Here is a 20,859-nt window from a genome sequence, read left to right on the forward strand (position 1 = left end):
TTTAAAAAAAGTGTTGCAAGGGTAAATGAGTGAGGACCTATTTTCTGTCAGTATAACTGGAATATAAAGTACTAAAAGAACTTGAAATAATTTTCCTAAGCACTGATCTCTGGGGTGATCTCTATACCGCTACCTCTGTGTAGTAATTACAGATAAATTTTATATGATGGAATCATTCAGCCAGAAAAATACTTTTTCTTTCTTTTAGCGATAAAGGTATTTCTGCTATTAATAGTCACTGAAACCTTGTATGTACAAATCATCATCCTTAATTTTGATTTCTACAGCTAATAGAAGCTTTGTAAAGGAAATTGATTAAAATGTGGAATATGTAGGACTTGGGAAAGGATTGAGCTAGTTGATACCTCCCTGGAAGTACCACTTGCAGAAACACAAAATATTGTGAGTTGGAAGGGACCCATAATGATCATTGAGTCCAACTCTTGTCCCTGCTCAGGATGCCCAGGAGAGAATTCATGGAACCATAGATTGTGCCAGGTTAGAAGCAACCCTCAGAATCATCAAGTCCAATTCCTGGCCTTGCACAGGACACCTCAAGAATCACACCATGTGCCTGAGAGTGTTGTCCAAACACTTCTTGAACTCAGTCCATGTCCTGTAACACCTGCCATGTTTGTGCAGTGCCCCTGATGAAAATGAGACCTGCCTTTCTCTGCCCAAGAGCTAAGGATGGTTATATCCCTACCTTCTTTTGAAGTAGTTTCTGTTTTTCAAACTTGAAGAATTATCTAGAAATTAATCCAATTTAGGCAACCAGTATGCTCTACTGAAAGGATAGTAAATTTCCAATTAAACTTTAAAGAATTCATTTCTGTCTGGAAAACCTTCAAGGTGCTTACAAAAGATATGTGTTCTATAGTTCTCTGATAGTAAAAAACCCAAACTAACAAAAAAACCTCCTGTGAAAGTTAGTCTAGAGCTTATAAAATAATATTGTTTGTATTCAAATTAAATTGAATATTTTTAAGATGCATGATACATTCTGGCTATTGGTTTCTTTTGCTTTGAAAAAAATCGTTTTCATGTCCCTTAATGTCTTAGTGGAATTCAGTAGTAAATAGAAGCTATCTAAGAAAAGCCTTTTTTAGTCTGTATTTCTATGTGTTATTAACACATAAAAATGACCTGCTAAAACCCATCAGTCTAAAACGGCACACTATGGAAAAAGTGGATTTTGTTTTTTTCCTCATCTGTTCATTTGCAGGTGCACTTGGATATTTCAGAAAATAATTCTTTCAGCATTGGGATGGAAGACCTAACTACGATCAAAAAATTTGCAAGAGAAACTGAAAAGAAAAACATTTTGGTTTATGGTCTCCTTATTCACTATAAGGTATGCAATTATCTTTCTGTGTGCAAATTATCTTCTTTTGCAATTTATATGATTAATGATAGAATCTTCATTTAAAACAAAATCAAAGGGAAATAAATATTACATGAAAAGAATTTTTTTGAAGATTCTTGCCTGTTCTTGTTCAAAATTCAGACAAGCCTGTAGTTATAGACAAAAATGTAAGCTTTTTGATTAGAGAGGAATAAATGGTAAACAGTTTTTAGAAATGCATGAAAATATCAGGACCCTTTTTGCTTTTCTGCTTGGGAACTTACTTTTTTTAGCATTAGAAAAAGAGAAAAATAGTGAAAGTACATTCAGTCAGTGGTTCTGCAGTATTTTATGTCCCTCATTAAAACAGAGTTTAGTACTCAGGTGACAGGGAGGGCATGGCATATAGGTGTTGAAACAGTGTCTGTAATAGCAGCAAATTGCCTCAACTCTCAGCTGGAGGCAAAAAGAGTTAGCACTCCAACATACTTTGTACTTACAAAAGCTACTTAAAAATAAACCATTTGCCTGGGAAACATGTTCTGTCAACCAGAAGAGTGGGCTGCCTTGCCTCCAGTGTAGATATAGTTTTGCAGCTTCTTAACTCAGTAAACGGTGAAGGAAGGAGTAAACTAGAAATTTTAATAAAGAGGAATGAATGTAATCTTAACTGCTCTTTTTTTTTTTTTTTTTTTTTTTAAGCTGAATTATGTGTTTGGGTTTATTTATAATTGATTAAATGTGGCTTTAGTTTTATATTTTTTTCCTGGTATACTAAGCACTTGATTTTTCTCATCAAGTTCTATTGCTTTATTAAGAGCTGTGAGTATCAATACCTATCATTTTATGCTTTTATAGACTTTTAATGCCAACAGAATATGAATATTGCTATTATATGACATTAGTTTGTCTCTTGTTTGTAAAACTCTGAGGGACATACAACTGTTCAGTTTTCTTTCTGCTACTGTCAAACCCCATTTTTTCAGGGTGAATTCTGGCTTCTTATGGTAAAAATAATTCGAATAACTATTGAAATACAGGTCTAAGAGTCACCTTATCATGGTAAAAAGTAACTCTTCAAATATTGCTTTAGTCTAACTGCAGTTTTTCCTTTCAGACTTAATTGTGTGTATATAATTTTATATACAAGTAAATCAAATAGACATATATGGATAGCAACAGTTAGTAAAGCTGACTGACTGAAAGAAAAATTTTTTATAACCTTAAGTGGATTTTGATGTGCATGGCATCAAGACATTTTAATATTAATGGGTACCTCTAAGAGCAGTTGAGATCTGAGGGGGAATTCTTGATCTGTGATGATAAGAGGATTGCAGCAGACTGCTGCCTCCATTCTTTGAAAATAAAAAGGTAGAATCATTATGTAAGATCACTGCAGGCAGAATCATCACTTATTACATGGAAAAAGTCTTATATAGAGTAAAACACTTCACAAAGTAAGTAAACTGTTTCTAACTGTCTTGTTTTAAAATGGCTTTAAAACATGTCCCTGTTCACAAAGACAGACATATAGTCTTTAGTTCCTGCTGTCTACTTTGATTGATAACAGAGGAATAGGTTATACACATCATTTGTATAAATGTGATATATGTATATCAAGTTTACTTTTGGCTGCGGAACTATGTAGAACGTAATTGTTTCTATGCAAAGACCTATGGAAAGACTTGATGTATGAATCTAGACATTACACAGCCCCAAATTTATTGCTGGTCTGGGTGGGACTGGGAAACTGTGAACAAAAGCAATTTGTTACATGAAAAAATATCTTTTATACTGTTTCTTTTTAATCTTAAGTCCAAAGCATGATTTAAGAGTTACCCAGGTATTTTACTTCTAGTACAAGCCATTAATAGATGAACCTGTAGGTGAGTTCTATGCTTGAAGATGGAATTTCATATAGGCATGACAAGGAGTCCAGAAGAAGTAGAAACACAAAAAGCACCTGTATTAATGTTAAGGATAGTCTATTAATGCAATAACTTCTGTCACTGGATGCTTTTGAGAAGTCCCAGAAAGCTATAGTTTATTTCAGGAAAAGAGTTATGACAGGTTGCTTCATGGAGCTTTCCTCTGGCTGACTGGTTTATATCATCACTACCAGACATACATAGTTGATAGGTACACATTTCCTAATTAAAAAAAAGAATATGGAATTTAGTGAGACATGGCCATGGTAATGTTCAGGTGAAATTATGTCATGTTTAGAAGGATTATATGATTAATTGGGTGTAAGGATATGTTGGTAGAAAAGAAAATGGGGGCAGTCTTTGGGATTTTGCATTAGCAAAGCAAATTTGTTGAAATAAATACATTTTGAGAATATAGTGCTTTTTTATGTTTTGGAAGTGGAAATGCTTTTAGAACCAAGGAGTTCAGTTTTGATGGTATTAAAGGAGATGTGAAGCCCTAAGAAAAAGTATGAGCCTTTATTTTCACATCTTAAATGCAGTGTTTGTTTGGTATTTAGAAAAAGATGTCAACTATTTTTATGACTATTTGATACACCAAGAAGTTAATCAGGAGGATTAAAGGAAAAGGGTTTAATGTGCTATATAAATAACCTGCTTTTTACCTTTCATTTGCATATAACAAGTGCATGTTCGCAGCTGATAGACAAATAGTTATTTCTCTTATAAACTTCATGCATAGAATACCACATTACTGATATTGATATACAGATTGGATCCACTTTATAAAAACTCTATTTTCCATCCTGAAAATATTGTTAATTTAAATCACACTTATGAATTTTTTTCTTTTCTAAAACAATTCTGCAATGTTAGAAGTGGTTTATGCATTCAAAATACAAAGGGCCAAAGAGTATTCCGTATCCAGAGTCTGAATTTACAGAATTAGGTTTTGACCATTTTTCAGATAATTTGAAGAATATAGCCGATAAGCAAGATGAACTAAAAATAGGGAGAAAGGTCCATTTTTTTATGGATGATATTACTGTCAAATGTTGATGAAAATGTTAGTAAAATTCCAACTCTTTAATTTAATGACAAGTTCATCTTGAAAATAGCAATGACTGGCATAGTATTATTATATATTAGAATAAGAATCTTTGTTTTAAAAATGGTCAAGTAGGATGTAATGGAGAAAGCAAATTCTGAATATTAGGAGGAAAACCTATTTAAAAAAGCCAAGTTATTCTTAAATAAAGAAAGTTGTACTTAGAAAGAGTCTTAGGATCTGCTAAAACCCCAAAGAATATGAAAGCTAATGTCAAATCGTTACATCCATGCAGGGCTGGATATATATTAAAAACATTCATTTATATCATTGGAGCCACAAGATTTGTGAGGATACCTCAGCTGCATGTTGTTCTATGTTCTGAGCAAAGGAATAATCCTGAAATTGGGCCTTGATCACACACACACACACATTATTATTATTTGAAACATATTCTAGGTAGTTAATGGGGTTATGCTTGAATTTGACAGTAATTTTTTTTAAAAAAATATTTTCTCTATTTACTGCTCTTCTTTAAAAATAATAATAATAGTACTCATAATGATAATAATAATGATAATAGTCTTATTTGAATCTTATTGAATTACAAAAAATAATCAAGAAAATAATCAAAAGAGGATATGAGAAGCGTTTCCTAGCATGAGAGTTCAAATTCAACAGTTTGTAAAGGTTAATGAAATAAAATCTTGGTCCGTAGGTTTCAGTAATGATTTTGTTACTGTTCACAGGAAATAAAAAGCAACAGTAATTGTTCAAAATAAAGCACATCTGGATGGACATAGGAAACCACAAAAAGCTTTAAAATAAAAAAGTAGCATCAATATTTCTTGGTTATAGAACTGTATTAATAAAAAATAATCCTACTTCAGGGAAACACTGACAGAATGTTGTGTCAGAGCAGCAAATATGTGCTAAGGCTTGCTTAGGGTAAAGTGAGCCCAAATACTTTTGCCTCTGAAACTTCTATTTGGTTAAGATAAAGGACCAGCCAGAAAAATCACAGTACCTACACTAAAAAGAGACAAATGATGCAATAGAATAAATGTTATGAAGCTGCTTGAAACTAAAAGGAGCCTGAACTGTGGCTGATTTCTTATGCAAACATATTGGACACTTACTGTAGCCTTAAAGACTTTTTGAAGACAAGAGGCCCATCTGCACTGTGGTTGATGGCTCAAGAAATACTTAGTATGCTAGAAGTGTTTTATGTCTGTCTTGCTAAACCCCAAAGGTAAACATTTATGATTTCTCTTTCATCAAAGATCCCTTAAAATAGTATTATGGGTAAACATTAAGGCAGTGTTTCTCAAAAGAGGGAACACACCCCTCCATGGGATAATCCACAAAGTAGAAGGTGGTTTGGCAACCAGTACTGAGATTATGACCCTGGAGGGCAAATGAAGTAAAATCACAAAATAAAACTTTGGAAACTCATTAAAATCAAATAGACTCTGCCCTACATGACCCCTGCATGCTTCTTGATTCACTTAATGATCAGCATAGAATTGGTCAAATGATTGAAATCTGATTAAAATGATTGGGATACTACCTGGAGACCTCACTTTTCTCAAAATGACTTTTTTTTTTTTTTTTTAAATTTCAGCTTCAATTGCATAATAGATTGTAATGAAAATGGAAACTTACATTTATTCCTAGAAATCCTTAAGACCAAGTAATTATTGTTTAGTATTTTCATGAGGCAGAGGTTGAAATTTTAAATACCATGGTCCTGTGCACTGTTCACTCTTTCATCAAGGAAAATTGTGCAAATTATCTGATAAGCCAAAGTGGTCTTGTTTTCACAGAGTTTGGGACAAAGAGTAAAACTAAATCAGTCTGAAACTTTCTATATGGATAGGCTCATAGAAATCAGAATCTGTAGGCTTCTTAATACGAACCTATAGCTAGTCATTCACTAGTAAAACCAGAAATTGGTATTTATGGAGGCTTGACGCATTTTTATCCTTAATTATTAGTACTATCTGTAATCAGTCATGAATGCTTATTTTGCAGTAAGTAGAACTGACATGATGGGAAATATTTACAAACATGGCTTTGTATTTTGAAAAAATCCATCTGAAATCCATCTGAAATGTACCATTCAGAGGATGTCAAGAAATAAAAAAAGACCATGCATACTTGCATTTTTATTTTCTTGCGCTTTTTCTTTTTCTATCTTTCTCTGTTCTCTTGTTTCCCCTTGTCTCCTTCCTCTTCTAGCCAAAACAGGTAACAAACCAGTGGATTTTCTACAGATTTGCAACTCTTCTAAAATCACTCAAATTAAGATTTCCACAAACTAATTTCTCAGTGCAGTACCAAATTCCCTGCCTGAGGAAGATGGGCTTTTAAGAAAAATAATTGGTAACCTTTAGGGCTTTCGTTAAATAACTGTGTAGGTTTTCATCAGAGAAAGGTCAGAAAGTTGCTCAATTTGTCTCCGCTATTACAAGTTGAGGGAGTTTAACAAGCTGCACAGAAAACCATGAGGTTAATAATTTATGCCTTTTGCACATGACCTTTTTAGACTTGTTTCAGCTATTGAACTTATAATTGGAGAAACCAGTTCTTCCATCAAATTGTCAGCCAAAGTGATTAAGGCATGTAGACATATCCTAGAAGATGTGACTTCATAAAATGGCCTTTAAACATCCTTGCTCTTATACCTCAGGTCAGCCGTTCTGACAGTGTTAGTCAATAAGGGTTGCCAGTTGTTTCTTTTGTGGATGTTTTAACTGTATAAAACACATTCCTCTAAAACAGCTTCTTAGTATGAATAATTTTGGGGAATAAATGGATTTAAGGTGGACTACCAAACTCTCTAGCGGAAAGAAAAATCTGTGATATACAATATAGGAACTTAGAAAAGTATGTCAGTATTAATTATTCTGGATACTTTATTGTAATAGGAAATAAACATTGAATTGGAACCATTTGCAAAAACAAACACTATGAGCATCAAATCTGAGTTTCATCTTCAAATCTGATAGTATGAGTTATTCTGATTTTTATTTCTTACTGAAGCTTTGATGTTGACCTCTTATCTCTTAATGGAAACATAAACATTTAAGATGAAAGGACTTTGACACAAAATTTTGTTTGCAAACAAATAACTTTTAACTTATTTTCCATTGCTAGCCTGTCTGACAGAAACATCTGAAGTCCATTGCATCTGTTTAAGGACAGTTGCACTTCTGAGTTGTTAGTGCTGCAATTCTCCACTTAAAGTGATGTTTGTACTCTTTTACTGTCTAAGTTGGGCATCAAAAATTAATCTTCTCATTTGGCTTCCATGCTGTCCCCCAGAGGCATCATTTAGCAGGTAACTAAAATACCTATAGTACAGAATACTTCTGTTTTTTCTGGCTTAGCTCTGATTACATAAAACAACAGTAACAAAGAAGCTTTCTGAAATTGCCCTGTGTGCTTAAGAGGAATTTTGAAGATGTTAACTGTTAAATGTTAATGCTGTTGAATTAGTTTTTTAATGAGCTTTTGTATTTTGAGTGCACTTTTTCAATTAAAAATGTGGCTGGAATTCTTCAGATAACTTTCCACTTTCAATGCAAAGTTTAGTTTTATAGTGAAAGTATACAAAGGTTGCATATTTTCATCACTATATTGGACCAGGAGAACTTAGGAAGTTTTTCAGCCATTTCGATACAAAAATTCCCTTCAAGCTGTACATTGTAGTGACTGTAACTATTCTGCAGGCTTTTGCTGCAGTCCTTGCAGTGTGGTAATTCCTAAAATTTGTGCAACAGAGGCATTAACCATCAAATCTATATTGGGAGTATTATTTTCATCTTTCATCCTCTCCTGCTGTATATTAGCAGGAGTCGAGTAATCCAGCCTCAGGCTAACTTTGGGCTATTTCTTTAGAAGGGTTGGAAGATCTGTGGTTGGGGTTTCTATATGTATTTGAGACACTAAGCCCCACATCTTATTTGCTGCTTATGTCTGATTGTTCGGTGAAAGTCCATTATGGATCATACCCAGTGCTGAAATATGGCAATGACCCAATAATGTCAAGAATGGAAAATGCCCCAGCTTGTGCACAACCATCAATGCAAACCAGTGATACCCTGTCTATCCTAGTAGCTGCTTTGTGCACTTGAACCTTTTTCAGATTTGTCACCCATCTCCTCTGTAAACATCTGTCCTGATACATTCCAGGTCTGGGTTTCACTGAAGTGGGATTTATTACTCTGCAATATGTCACCATCAAAGATGGCCATAGTGGATCACATCAGAAGTTTACCTAGGTCATTGTCTTGTGTCCAACAGTAGCTGTAAGGAAATCTTTAGGAGGGAATCAGATCAGGGCAAGCATATATAGCACCTCTCTATACACTCAGTGTTTGCTAACTTTAAGTATTTCCTGAGCCAGAGAGGTTTTCTATGGAAGTATTATCCCTGATGGGTTTCTGTTCCATGCTCTTCTGAGATCCGTGTAAACTTTTAGCCTACACTGCATCCCCCAATGCACAACTACATAGACTGAAAAACAAAGAAAGCGAGGTGGTTCTTCACAAAGTAGTGTCCTAAGCACAGGGGCTTACTTCATATATGCTGAGATCTCATAATTTAAAATTTGAAATACAGATGAATTGTTCTACATTCACTTACATTCAACTTTATTTATCATTTTATTGTCTAGTTACTCTTATAATGAACTTCCTGCATTCCATGCCAGTCAGCCACTACCCTAATGGACTTTGTATCATAAGCATGATATACTTGATATATATCATATTATTATTTTTTCCAGTTTGTTTATGAGTGTGTTGAACTATAACAAATCCCACCTGAACTGTGTGGGTTCTGTTCTGAGGACTAAGCATTTTCTCCTACCCACTCTACTTGGTCTTTTGAGCAAGTATATATCCCTGGCAGGTCTTCTGTCTTATGTCCTGGAATGTTAGTTTTCTTAAAAACCTTTGGGGAGGAATTTTGTTGAAAGTCTTGGAAATCCCAGTAAAGTCAATCAACTGCCACTCACTCCTTTGAAGAAATACAGTGAGAATGCACATTCAAACTTAAAATCAAAGACGTTGACTTTATCATCATCTTAACTTGCTCTCTGCTATTACTGTTGAGTATTTAATTTTTTGTTAAATTTTCTGGTACAGAGTTATAGCTTTCTACTATTTTCAGAATTTTCTTGTTTTAAATTGGAAATTATTACCAGGCTGTTGGGCCTACTAAGGCATTTTTTAAACTAGAGATGATGCACACCTCTATGAACCTGTTGCTTCTCTTCATTAATGGTAAGGCCACAACAATCACAGTGCATTCTGGTGCTGGCTTGTGGTTGCTGAGGGCTATTTATTTTTTCAAATAACAAAGACAAACAGGGGCAAATCTTGTGGCACCTTCATCTCACTAATGTTAAGTTTCTAAACAATTCAGCTGGCTTTCATCTAAATATGTTTGGAACATCTGAATATGAAAATATGTTCATATCTCAAGACTATGAGATGCAGAGCGTTTGAAGTTAGATTAAACTGTTCTCTTAAGACATGGAAATGCATGGATTGAGGCTTAACAGAAGTCAAAGGAAGATCACAGGAAACCTCCACTGGGTAGTAATTTTAATCTGAATTTTGTTATGAAGTGTTTCCTGGAAGTTATTTTCCAGTCGAACACTTGGATTGAATAAAAGTGGAAAATGTCACCATTATAGATTTTCCAGCATTTTTAGTCTGAACTCATTAATTTTGATTTTAAAACATTCTTTGAGGAGTTGCTTTCCTAAGCCAATTTTTCTTCATCCTCCTAACTAACATTTTAACCATATTCCAAGCCTTATAGTGTACTTTCTTACCAGGTCAGAGGTCTTATTTTCTATTGAGCATCATGGCTCATTTCTTCACAATGTACTTATATAAATCTTCTTGATTTATAACTGTTTTGCTCTTTGAAGTTTCTACCAAGCAGAATCTTTTAAAAAATGGGATTGTTTACATTTGAGTTTTATTCAACCTGTGTGGTACTGGCAGCAACATGAATGCACATTTTTGGCAGGACCTCTGCCTTCAACTTTTTCCTTGACTCAGTCTTTCCATTCTTATGCAGCTATGAGCTCAAGTGTCTTTCCCTTGTTTATTTAATTCCAGTGTTCTCTGCTTAAATTTAGCAGACCGGGTGTTGAATTTTGTAGACAAAATTTAAGCAAATTATTTGAAAGATGGAGATAATGTGTGATTTCTACTTAAACAACAGCACTATAAAGAAGTATGTTTATAAAGCTCACTACATACCAACTTTTATGGTCACTTGCTCCCAGGACTGTGTCATTTTAGATGTTTTTCCCTGTCCTGCAAGGTCTTTGATTATTCAAAATGAGGTAAAATGGGTTCAGAACTTTCCTTCGACTTGGTCGAATACCAGTTCCATAGTTCAGCTTTTGATTTTTGTCCTCAAAGTATTCCCTGTGCTTGCCTTGTTAAAGGCAGAAAGATTCTTCCATGGAATTATGACATAACTATGTTTACAAGCTCATAAACCAAAATAGTTGATGGTGTCAAAAGGGACAGCATGTGCCTTTTCCTCTGAAGTAGAGAGAGGACTTCCTCTCTCTTTTGACTCTGCCTTTGGAAGTGGAGCGCATTAGTTCCTTCTGTAAAAGTTAAATTTCTTCTTTCAAGGACTTGGAAGGGTTGGGGTCAGGGTAAAGCTCCGTTTCTTGTGCACATTCCTGTTCTTGTGCAGCTTTTCCTCATTCTGTAAATAATAAGTTTCAGTCTGAACTTTTTCCCTCCTTCTCTACTAGATGTATGAACATATGTATATATATAGATAGATATAACTTTTAAGTCCTTGCTGTATATACTATGGGAATACTGGGTGAAACATGATGCAGTTACCCAGAGTAGAAACAAATCATCCTGAATTCTGCTTCTTAAAAGTAGTGGCAGTAACTGAGGAGGAGTCTGCCTTTCAATATTAAAACTGAAGGAAAGATATTTGTGTTTCAGAGTTTGCATTTATTTTGTGGATTTTTAAAATCATCCATAAAATGCTGTAGATGCTTTTGTTAGTCAGGACTGTAACTTTTATTTTGCTTCCTGATGAATAATTAACACAGTGACATGAGTGTGGCCTAAAAATAATTACATTTCTGCAAGGAGACTGAAATATTGAGGTTCTGCAATTACACCTTGCTGATTTTGATTTTTCAGAACCTGTTCAACAGTGTTTGGTATGAAGAGTCTAGTGACTCAAAAATTTGTATGGAAAAGGTTTCCAGTGACAAGTTTGTATTCAGAGTATCCTCAAATTATGTAAGCAGACATGATGAGTTTGTTATAGATAAAACTTTTTTATGTTGAAAACTTTCTTTAAGCATTGTGTTATCCATCAGGAAAGGAAAAAAAAGTAATATTATTAGGATCTCTTTAGGGAATGGGAGCTTAAGCAGGGAGATTCTTAAGATAGGAAAGGATTTTGTAATGTATTTGTGACATTTGCTCTCAAACTGCTTTCCCATTTTGTTACGCTGTACTGCAAGTGCATTTTTAGGAGAAACTTACTGTTTTATCCAGCCAATGTTTTATCACATGAACATTTTCAGGAACACACAGGGAAGTAAGGCATATTCAATATATGGGGTAGTGAATTTGTATATGGGTTTTTATCCTGTAGGAGAGGGTGAAGTAAATGAAACTGTAAACAGAGCATGGTTCTAGGTCAGTTATTATGGGAGACCCATGTAAGATTGTGGGTCACTTTCAGAACCCACCCTTTGGCTCTGGCTGGGCAGGTTTGGTCTGATAAAAACCATGGCTTTATTTGTATGTAGATAATCAGTTATAATTATTCTGACACTGTGAGGAGTGTGCAGTTTAGGAGCTCTCTACTTTGAGTGAGCAAATTTGAAGTTTCAGTGAGACTAACTGTGCTTTAACTAGTGCATATGCTCAGAGTTGCAGTCTGTGACCTATACCTGCTTGTACTGACAATAAACCTTCAGCAGGTTTAAAACACACATTTCTGCTGCAATCCTAACTGTTTAATTTATAAGAGTTTACTGGTGAAAACCCAATTCTGAACAACAGCCTCTGCTTGGTATTAGTGGCGTGCCAAAATTAAAGGAGAATTTTATCAGTGCCTTAGCTATTGACTCAGGTATTTTAAAGGTAGTTTGCCCAGATGTGTCTTGCAATACAGTGTAGCTCAAGAGTAAATTCAAGCCCATTCTCATAACGCCTCTAAAATTTGGTATGATTTCTTATACCAAACCCTTGTTTAAAAGGTATATTGAAATTGACAGTTACACGTCTATACCCTTTAAACTCTACTTATGAAAATATTTAAACCAGGATTTCTCTAGAAGAAATAGCATGAAGAGTGCAATGGAAGTACACTTCCATTTTTTATGGAAGTGTATGTTCTTTGCATGTACTGTTACTAAATCTTTTGGAGAGAAGATGAGTCTGCTTTGTTTATAGAGCTTCAGAATGTTTTGGGGTGATTTACTGCACTCTGAAGTTCCATTAAGCATGTTTGTTTGTATGTCAAAATTCCACTTCCTAAAGTTTACTCCAAACCCTATTTGAAGTAATTAGCTGTTACTAAGTAAGGGCTAACCATGCATCTATGTCCAGTTGATGTAAGATTTTGCGGTTTAACTTACTAGTAACTCTTACTGGCATGTCACTTTTTCATATTTTACATGCATTTTACAATAAATAAAAATTTTGGACAAGGTAACAGTTACCTGTAGGTGCAGCCTCTTAGCTTTTTAACATTCTACTAAAGCTTGTTTGCAGTTTGTTTAGGTTTTTTCCCCTCATGATAGGGAAAAATGCATTTTATTGCCTAGAATCATCCACCAAATGTTAATTATGATCTTTCTAGAGCTTATTGAATAATTATAATTGGCCTAGTGAACTCAGATGATTTCCTCATTTTCCTTAATTCCTTATCTGACTGATCGAAGTTTTGCTGCAAGGTTTCTTGACACCTCACTTTTTTCAGGCATGAATTGGAAAAACCTCTCTTTCTAGCCTAAATAATATAATCTCTTTGCTGAATTAGTTCATTCCAAGAGTGAGAGTGGGGATGAAATTTAGCGGTGTAAGAAAATAGCTGCTGAAAGTTTTCATAGACAGGTTGTGTGTCAGTCACAGCAATAGCAAAGTAAAGTTTGCAGTTCTGTCAGCTGTACTGCTGCTTTTGTTTAGAGGGTATGCATTTCTAGTGGAAGCCAGTGTGGTTTCATGTGCCAGCAACTCCTTGTATCTGTGTCTGTAAGAACTTGAAACTGGTATGTTTCTAAAAGGGATGGATTTCAATGTCAGTGCTGAACAAAACAAATGTCTAATAATACTGCTTTTTCTTCATGCATAGAAAAATAGGAATTAAGTGACAGAAAAAATGGTCATCCAACTCCTTCATTCTACATGCAAGGTTATTGCTTTAAGCAAAATTGTTGTCTTTGCCTTCCTTCTGCATTGGTTTCAGTAACTTTATCTATCTTGCCTATGTGACTTGATAAAGCTCATCTGAAATGTATTTGTGTTGTATACCCATGTATTTCTGCTATTCACCGCTTTGCAAACATTGTTATGTAATTAAATCTGTATATTTTTCTAATTCTTTATGTTATGAATTAGGCCATTCTCTCCTTCTATTTGACAAGCGCATTATTTTGTACTAATTGATATTACAGTGTTAAGAGAAACTGCTTAAAGTCTCAATGGCTCCATGCCTAATTACCACCTACATATTTTTGGTTAAGTGGGACATGAGCAACATCTTCTTGAATGCAGAGACATACAGAAAAGCTCAGGATTATGACTGAAAACAACAGCCCAAATCACAGTAACATACTTCTTTTTTTTTTTGTAAGTCAGGATTTTTCTTCATGTTGCCTTTTGAAAATAATGTTCACTCTTGCCTCAAATCTAAGACCACCACAAACCAAAGTGCTACAACAGGGCAGAAATAACTTTTTCCTTACAGAAAAAGAGAGTGGTAAACTTATTTTAAAATAAGAATCTTTTCTTAAAAGCTTTGAAGCATTGGTGAAACCATCAAGAATCGGTTTTGGTACTTTTCCCCAAAGATTCTGTATCAATATTCCATTTTGCTAGAAGCAGTACAGCTGTGTTTAAGAGAGTAGTTGCCAGTAAAATTAAGGATGCAAAGGATCAGATTCACTTGGGATGGGAACATTGGTCAGAAGACCTCGGAGTGCTAATTTATAGCATAAGCTTGCATCAAATTGTGCCAAAATGGAAATCATACTTAGTGTCCACCCTAAAACATAGCTAAATCATTTGAGGCAGCATCAGTTTAGTATGAAATGGAATGTTTGCACATGGTTTAAGACATTGTTTCCATACTGAAGTGCAGCAGCAAGTTTATTTTTAATCCTAGGGCAAGTGTTTTGCAGAAAATGCCCTATGTATCCTGATTATGTAAAAACTGTGTCTCCTTGCTGATGTTTTTCAGTCAAAGAACACAGGCATTCAAGTGTACAGGCAAAAGTGATGTTATTGCAGAGAAGCACTAGAAACTTTAATGGTTTTTAACTGAAGGAGATGAAGGAGAATAAAGTGTTATTTCTACATGCTTTAGTAAGCACTGTAGCTTGATATTCTTACAAATTGTGTTTACTCTAAATCCTTACCTGTAGGATTTGACTATATTTGGTAATCAAGGTAAGCACAAGGTGAATGTAAAACTGAACAAAATCTTTCCACTTAAAAATAGGATGCTTTTTTTAGTAACATTAGGAAAACCTCTCTTGGCTATGCACAGAGGTGGTTCTCCAATAAGAAAGGAATGTTCTTATTTGTACAGTTTTCTTAGCAGGTGAAAGTGGATTTACTCTATGCAGTGTGTTTTGAGCTATGTGATTTGTTCCCTTACTTAGAAATAACTTGTAGCCTGTCCTAACATTGTGCTTTGCAAAAAGTGAGCAATATCTTGGCTGTATATGCATTAGGCATACTTTCTTATGTATCTGATGAACACTTCCTTCTATGCAGCCACTATAGCGTCCTGACTTCTGTCCATTCACAGGGATCCTTGATAGAGTTCCTGCTAGTGGAGACTTTCCAGTCTGAGCAATGAGCCAAGGTGGGGTTGGAAGCTACTGTAAATGAATTAAATTTAATTTTAAATTCTTCTTTCCCACTTTTCTTTGCTGAGGAAGGTAAGGTGCATCCTGGTAGGGAGAGCCAACATATTATTAGGAATATTTTTTACTCTTGTGAGACAATGCTTTCATGCACATGATGTAATTTTGGGGGTTTTCCTGTGAGTTGGACTCAATGAACATTGTGGGTCCCTTCCAACTGAGGATATTATATGATTTGATGATTAATCCAGATTTAGCCAAGTGATTCAGCTGTATAAATGTTCTCTGTTGTACATACACTGTTGATGCTAGTGAAAGCTACAGTCTTGAAATTTGCAGACATTCCTCTGTATTCATCATGCATTATTGTCCATGGATTTCAGCTTTCTTTATAGCTGCCCTTTTCACAAAGACTTTGAACAGACCCCACACAGGCTTTGGCATTTTTTTCCCCCTTTTTTTTTTTCCCCAGGGAACACACTGCAGCTCATTGCTCCTATTTGGTGGTGGTGTACAATGTGTTTTAGTTGTAATAGTGTGTTCATAACTACCCTCAGTTTGGGCATCTGGTGTCAAGAAGAGAGAAGAAGGGGTAAAGAGACATTTTAGTGGGAAGAGGAGAAAAAAGGCAAGACAGGAGGGAACATTGCAGGAGAGAGAAATAAAAAATAGTGTGAGTGGGGCAGCAGCAATGAACTTGGCTTTCTGCGTCATGGGGGGAGTAGACAGTGGAGTCCATGATCACGTTACCAGACTTGGTAGTTTGCCACACTTCTTATTAGTGCTGTTCCCAATGGGTGTTGAGGGGTGAAAAGTGAATAATCATATCCTATTAAAATGCTTTATGAAAAAATATCCTGAAATAGTCTGCATAGAAACTCCTTAATTATTTGAGTTCTGACACTTGAGTTAACCTTTGTATTTTAAAACTGAAAACTGATACAGTGAACAGTTTATTTCCTTCCTATTTTCTCAAGAAGGCATCTAATGTAAAATTATTTATAAGCTGGCTCAATTGAATGTAGACCACAGTCCACAATTCTTCCACTGAGAACAGGAAAAGCATTGCAATAAACCACATCATCTCTTCTACTCCTACTGACAGAATTTGGAAACTCTATCAACACGTACTTCATAAATATAGATGAAAATACTGCTCACGTTTTTAATCTTTCTAGAAGATCTAAAGCATTTAAATTTAAATTTGCAGTTCAGATGATATATCCCCACTTGGCAACTGTAAAATAGGTCTTCTTTTGAATATTCACTCCAGGGATATAGTGAGCAAAATAAGATTAAAGATATGATATTAAAATAAGATAAGAGGTTTCTGAGGGTTGTGCTTTATAATCATGTTTGGAAATATTTGCTGTAATCTACTGAGACAATATTTTACTACATATGAAAGATATCTTGAAGATGTGATTTAGGACAATGAGCATGCATTTCACATAAACATGTTTTACCCATTAAAGACCAAGTATTGTCTTGAATTGATAAGTTTATTATCATGGCAATAATATAGATCATGGTAAAAAGATAATACAGGAGGAGAAAGCCTGAAGAATTAATCACTGCAGTCCAGAGGTAAGTTATTTTATATACCAATGAAGTTTTATAATGCAGACTGGATTTTAAACTGAGTATAAAAACGTGTTGATTTGCAATCCCTGCAGCATAAATAGTACATTTCTTCATCAGTCAGCAATACTTTTATTACTATAATTATAGTCAGAGGCAGTAGGATTTTAGGCATCTTTATCTAGATGATGATTATATATTTATTATATATAGTTTCAAGTTTCTAATATTTATTTTAAAATACGACATTCCTAAACATGCTCATCCATGCAGGAGCACTCAAGGCCTACCAGGAGTTACAAATGCACCCTATGTTGAAACATGGCATGCTATTGTATTGATGAACAATATCTGTTCATCATGGCATAGAGAAGGCTAACGTGCTAAAGCGGGAGCAACTACAAAACTGTTCTTTTTTGCTTATCAGTCAGGTATAAATAAAAGTACCAGTGATGCAGATCATGTTCTTGTTATTCCATCTTTCCCACTTGCTAGAGATTATCAGCATCTTTCAGTAGAGAAGAATCTAGGAGGCAATGTTTTTAGTATAAGCAAAAAGGAAGAGTGAGCTGTAGTAACAATTCAAGTAGCAGAAAGGAGTTGTAAAAGTCAGAAAATAGTGTTGTCTGCAAAATTCCTGTAAAATTAGCCTACCATGATCCTTAACTTCTGTGCTTTTCTCCAGCCTGGAATTGACATTAGTATCAAGTTAGCAAATAGTTAGTGGCTTCAGCTGAAGCATTTTAGCTCGACTGCCCTCATTGAAAACACCATGTGATGATGAATAGCAGTTTTTGAAAATAAAGTGGAGTTAATTCGTAAATCTCCACACAGGCACCCTGTTTCAGACGTGTAGTAGCCCCAGGCCGGTATCTGCGGAGGAGTGGAATGCATACAGATTCACAGCTTTACTTCACAAGTTTTTTGTGAGTCCACATTTTCCTTCCCACAGCATTTTATGTGTTTTAAGTCTATTGTGTCTCAGAGTTTTTGAACTGTTTGTGCTATTAGTTTTTTCTTTCCACACCCTGTGATAGGTGAATAGCCTTCTGCGTAGATCTTCATACGTACTATTGCAACTATTAGTGCTTTCATTGTAAGTGAACATTATTTATGAGATACTTGTAGAGTGATTTATCTCTTTTCAAGTATCAACAAGCTATCAGGTTTAGAAATAAGCACATTTATATTCATTTCTCTGCATCTGTGATTGATGACACGACCACTGATGCTATGTTCTGTGTGGGGGAACACATTCTAGGGAATGCTGTGTCTGGCCAGATCTGGAGATACAGATCTTAGTCTCTCCATCATTTTTTTTGTAAGAAGATCTGGGAGGAATGAACATACAGGATCAGATTTGAGAGAAAGAAAAAGTGGTGAGGAATTCTCCATCATAAGTTTGGAGTAGAGGAACGCTTCTACCTCATTCTGAGCTTTTAGGATGAATAGTGGGGGTTTGGTTTCTTTTTGGTTTTGCCTATTTTTTTACCTTGTAAGATTTTGAATTATTCCATTGTTTTGATATTCCACAATTATGGTGTTTAGGAAAAACACTTATTTTAAAATATATTCTCCTTGTGGCATGCAAATTAATTCTGCAGTATTTCAGAATTTATTTTGATACCTCATTCTAGTATTTGTACATGTTTGTAAACAGTGTGGGGTTTGGTTAATTATATTTAAGGAAGCTGAGTTGAAAGTAGGCTGGGTAGAAGCCTAGAACCTGTGAGTCCATGGAGGGTTTGTCTGCATGTCTGATTGTGAGAAGCAGGATTTAGTTAGTGTTACGGTCCATGTTGGCATAGCAATGGTACTTCAGTTTTTCAATATATTGATTGTGGATAGCTCAGGAGCAAAAGTTTGCACATAAAAGCTGTGGAGATTTCCTCCAGTTTTATGCTTCTATTTACAAAAATGGAACTCATAACAGCTACTCAATTATGAAAATAATTGTGCCAGACTACTCATCATATTTCCCTGCATATGCATGTTAAAAAGCTTTCCTCAATGACTGATGAAGACATTCTGTAGAGACCCAATTATCATCTGAGATGCTGAGGGAAAAATAATTTCAGTGTCAATTAACTGAGTTCTGCAATGATGCTGGTATGTCCTATTGAAAAAAAATCCAAAACCCTGCTATTCTTGCAGACTGGTTGATAATGCTATAAAAACTAACATTAGCAAAGTAAAACTTTCACTTTGAAAGACAATGGAAAGTTTATTATTAATGATGATAGTATTTTAAAGATTATAAAAGTGACATAAAGCAATGGCAGGGCCATTTATTCCTTTGGCATTGCAAAGTAAAATTTAATCCCCAAAATAAATACACAGATTTGCTAAGACTTGCAAGAATGAGAAACTTCTCCCATAAGACCTAGAGATATTTTCTGGACATTTTAAGTCTAAAGTTCTAGTTTTATACTGTGATTCACCAGAACAAGCTTTGGAGAAGCCTTTTAGTTATTCATTGCCACTTTAGTCTGTCAAATTAGAAATGTTTTCAGGCTGAGTCAATACTTGAATAGTATAGAAGGAAGAACCCCAGGTGGATCTTCCCAAAGTAATCCTCTGGTATTAGTGTTGTAGTACCTTAGCTCAGCTGACAAATGTTAAGTATGTTAATGGTGTTTTGCATTTTTTTTGTTTGTTTGTTTTTTGTTAAGTTGTAACACTAGTATAACAAAGGGAACATCAGTGGAATCATACTATATGATATTGCTCCATGTGGAATACCACCGAAATATTCTGCTTATACCATAGACTAATGAAATTTCATCATCTTTGCTGTTGACATCACTATCTGTGGTCACTGTCACTCCAGTACCAGTTCCATCAGGATTTTCATGAGTAATGTGAACACCTCTAGGTTTGAGACTTGATCGTGTCATACTGCTTCATGTGAGGAAAGATGTTCTCTGTATACAGTTATGTATACACTTTCAAAAAATATGGTTTGAAACACAGCCCCAGCAGTCTTGATTATATCTTTGCCTACTGTAACTGAAAAAAATTGTAGACGTATGAAATTTATTATGAGCATGGTGAAATCACAATGCCAACTCATAGCAGAAGACTTTGACTGTAAGCCTCTTCATCTTGAAGTTCTGCATATGCTGTACGCTTTATCCCATGTCCCAGGATGATGCAGTCTCATCCAGAGATTCTGGCACCTCCAGCTGGTACCAGGCTAGAGTCAAAGCCGCAGTGGTACTAGAGACTCCTAGAAAAATTTCTCCCTTCAGACTCCAGTGGCTCCTTAAAGTCCGTTCATCTGAGGTATTCTCATGTAGTATCTACTGCAGATAGAGGAGCAGGAGAGGGAGACACCTCCTAATCACTTCATGGTGGCACTTCAGTGTAAGGAAGGACAGAAAGACTCAAAGCAGAAATAAAGACGAACAGAAAGTGCTGACTCCATATACAAGGCATATAAAGGAGATGCATGTCACTGTCTCTGCCACCTGGTGTTACCATGTCTGACAGACAAAAGGACAATAAAAGATGATAAAGGGCTTCACCAAGTATACACCTGATATATCTGCTCTTTGGAAACCAAAGATTTGCAGGATAACTATCCTTGGAATTGCTGGAGGGGAGACACTTGATCTGGGCCTCAGATTTCAACTAGACTGAAGTAAAAATCTGCAAAATGTATGTTGTGTAATGACAAGATCCTCAGCAGCATCATTGCATTGCTCTTACTGTGCTGCTCTACTTGGTGAAGACAGCTGAATTTAGGAAACTCCTGGAGATACTCTTTTCCTGGGTTCTTTGGATTAAAATATTGACCTGGGCTTCAGTTTCCTGTCCCTCCTGCACTGGAAAGCAGCAGCAA

The 20,859-nt window shown here is 35.2% G+C and overlaps 1 protein-coding gene across 7 annotated transcripts in view; it reads left to right on the plus strand.

The window, feature by feature from the left end:
- Positions 1-20,859, plus strand: part of CRPPA (CDP-L-ribitol pyrophosphorylase A) — a 122,441-nt gene that overhangs the window by 64,809 nt on the left and 36,773 nt on the right. For 2 of the 7 annotated variants that reach the window (XM_040082285.2, XM_040082257.2), the window contains exon 9: positions 1,226-1,354. In XM_040082285.2, coding sequence (XP_039938219.1) covers positions 1,226-1,354 — 129 coding nt within the window. Of the gene's footprint in view, positions 1-1,225; positions 1,355-7,648; positions 7,665-15,376; positions 15,434-17,849; positions 17,942-18,052; positions 18,112-19,687; positions 20,208-20,859 lie in introns of those variants that run through there. The other 5 variants (XR_009208433.1, XM_040082238.2, XM_040082276.2 and 2 more) reach the window with 5 other exon arrangements.

Source organism: Hirundo rustica, chromosome 1, assembly GCF_015227805.2.
Source record: "Hirundo rustica isolate bHirRus1 chromosome 1, bHirRus1.pri.v3, whole genome shotgun sequence".
Classification (NCBI taxonomy): domain Eukaryota; kingdom Metazoa; phylum Chordata; class Aves; order Passeriformes; family Hirundinidae; genus Hirundo; species Hirundo rustica.